Source organism: Glycine soja, chromosome 18 (genome assembly GCF_004193775.1).
Source record: "Glycine soja cultivar W05 chromosome 18, ASM419377v2, whole genome shotgun sequence".
NCBI lineage: Eukaryota > Viridiplantae > Streptophyta > Magnoliopsida > Fabales > Fabaceae > Glycine > Glycine soja.
In genome coordinates this window covers 35,702,134-35,704,779 of record NC_041019.1, presented here as the reverse complement: position 1 = coordinate 35,704,779, position 2,646 = coordinate 35,702,134, and the positions used below count along the sequence as shown (strand labels likewise).

Below are 2,646 nucleotides of genomic sequence, written 5' to 3'. Positions count from 1 at the left end.
ACACTAGAGAGAGAGATGCAAATCATTAATCCATATTTATTGATGTTACGATTATTGTTTACAAATAGCTTAAGACGTGGAGATCCCAATGAGCCCTTGAGGAGGTCCAAACTTTTAGCCTCTGAATTGCCCCAAGTATTACGCGTAACATCGCTTGACGATGTTGGAATTCACAGGCGAAGGTAGCTCCTCATCATCCATGTTCATGAGCAACAACGCTCCTCCTGAGAAGGGCTTCTTCAACACAAATGGTCCTTCATAGTTTGGCGCCCATTTCCCTCGGTGATCTTTTTGAACCTACGATACTTTCTTTAGGACAAGGTCCTCCTCACTGAACTTACGCGGGCACACTCTTTTGTCAAAAGCGTTTTTCACTCTGCTCTGATATAGTCACCCATGGCTCATGGCAGCCAATCTCTTACCCTCAATAAGATTTAATTGGTCAAAATGAGCTTGGGCCCACTCTGCTTCTTCCAATCCCAACTCTGGTAGGATTCTTAAAGAAGGAATCTCCACCTTAAACGGGAGCACAACTTCCATCCCATACACCAAAGAGAATGGGGTTGCCCTAGTAGATGTGCGTACAGAAGTTCGATAACCATGCAATGCAAAGGGTAGCATCTCGTGCCAATCCTTGTATGATACGTTCATCTTCTGAATGATCTTCTTGATGTTCTTATTGGCAGCCTCAACTGCCCCATTCATCTTGGGCCGATAAGGTGTGGAATTATGGTGTTGGATTTTGAAATCCTCACATATTTCCTTCATCATCTTGTTGTTTAAATTGGTGGAATTATCGGTGATGATCTTTCTTGGAAACCCATATCTGCAAATTATCTCCCTCTTAATGAATCTAATCACCACATTCCTAGTCACACTAGCATATGAAGCTTTTTCCACCAATTTGGTGAAGTAATCAATGGCGAATAAGATGAAGCGATGCCCATTTGAAGCCTTGGGTTCGATGGCCCTGATCACATCTATGCCCCACATGGAGAATGGCCACGATGCTACCAACACGTTCAATGGTATAGGTGAAGCATCAACATTATCAGCGAAGGTTTGGCATTTATGGCATTTCCTCACATGAACACAACAATCGCACTCCATAGTGAGCCAGTAATATCCCGCCCTCGGAATCTTTCAGGCCATGGCATGTCCATTGGCATGGGTACCAAAGGATTCCTCATGCATTTTCACTAGCATCTATTCGGCCTCTTTTGCATTCACACATCAAAGCTGCACCATGTCATGGTTTCTTTTATACAAGACACTCCCACTTAGGAGGAAACTGGCTACCAACCTCCATAATGTCCTCTTGTCGTTGTCAGAGGCCTCAAGTGGGTATTCTTATCCTTAATGTATCTTTTGATATCAAAGTACCAAGGTTTACCATCCTCCTCCTCTTCTATCAAATAGTAGTGTGCAGGCTTAGCACGACATCTGAATTCGATGTATGGCAAATCTCCGTGAGGGCTCACTTTGAACATGGACAATAGAGTGGCAAGGGCGTCGGTCATCTGGTTTTCATCTCTAGGAATGTGATGAAATTCTATGTCATCAAAGAGTTCCATCAATCCCTTAATGTAAGCCTAGTAAGGCACTAGCTTGTGGTCTCTGGTTTCCCATTCAACTTTCAACCGATGAATTACCAATGCCGAGTCCCCGTATACTTTGAGCAACCTGACCCCAAAGTCGATTGCCACTCGGATCCCTAGGGCGCATGCCTCATACTCTGCTATATTGTTTGTGTAGTCGAAACACAACCTAGCCGTGAAAGGTATATATTGCTTGTCCGACGAAACCAACACTACCCCAATCCCATGACCTAGTGCATTAGACGCACCATCAAACCACACAACCCACTTATCCCTATCCTCATCTTCAGCTTCCTCCTCAAACAAGGCCATAATATCCTCATCAGGGAATTCTGAATGCATAGGCTGATAATCATTTATCGATTATTGAGCTAGATAAACTACCAAGGAGCTCCCTTTTATTGCCTTCTGAGTGACATAGACGACATTGAATTTTGAGAACAGAACCTGCCACCGAGCTATCCTCCCAGTGAGAGCGGACTTTTCGAAGATGTACTTGACGAGATCCATTTTGGACACCAACCAAGTAGTGTAACTCAACTTATACTGTCTCAAACGGTGAGCTACCCACGCCAAGGCACAACATGTTCTCTCTAGCAACAAGTAATTCATCTCGCATGCTGTGAACTTCTTGCTTAAGTAGTAGATGGCCTGTTCCTTTTTTCTGGATTCATCGTGCTATCCAAGCACACACCCCATTGACTCATCTAATACCGTCATGTATAGGATAAGAGGTCTTTCGGGCACAAGTGGCACGAGCATAGGAGGATTCATCAAACACCGTTTAATCCTCTCAAATGCCACTTAACAAGCATCGTCCCATTGGACAGACTGATTCTTAGGCAACAATCTGAAAAGAGGCTCGCAAGTGGCAATTAACTTTGATATGAATCTCGCTATGTAGTTCAACCTTCCCAAGAAACCCTGGACCTGCTTCTCAGTACGTGGCTCGGGCATATCGAGGATCATTCTTACCTTGTTCGGATCCACCTCTATTCCTTTCTGGCTAACGACAAAGCCGAGCAATTTTCCGAATTTTACCCCGAGC

The 2,646-nt window shown here is 44.2% G+C and overlaps 1 protein-coding gene across 1 annotated transcript; it reads right to left on the bottom strand.

Annotated features, from left to right (window-relative positions):
• Nucleotides 1-1,592: 1,592 nt before the first annotated feature.
• Nucleotides 1,593-2,210, bottom strand: LOC114397189. The gene is made up of 2 exons (XM_028359293.1): nt 2,046-2,210; nt 1,593-1,943 (listed from the first exon to the last, which is right to left on the bottom strand). Exons 1-2 carry the CDS (start codon nt 2,208-2,210, stop codon nt 1,593-1,595), a joined length of 516 nt encoding a protein of 171 aa, XP_028215094.1.
• Nucleotides 2,211-2,646: the final 436 nt, after the last annotated feature.

What these genes read in the sequence shown, in the direction of transcription:
- LOC114397189 (XM_028359293.1), bottom strand. Translation starts at nt 2,210, where the DNA reads ATGAATTACTTGTTGCTAGAGAGAACATGTTGTGCCTTGGCGTGGGTA. An exon ending in GGAGGATAGCTCGGTGGCAG is followed by an intron (nt 1,944 to 2,045) that starts GTTCTGTTCTCA and finishes AATGATTATCAG; the next exon opens with CCTATGCATTCAGAATTCCC.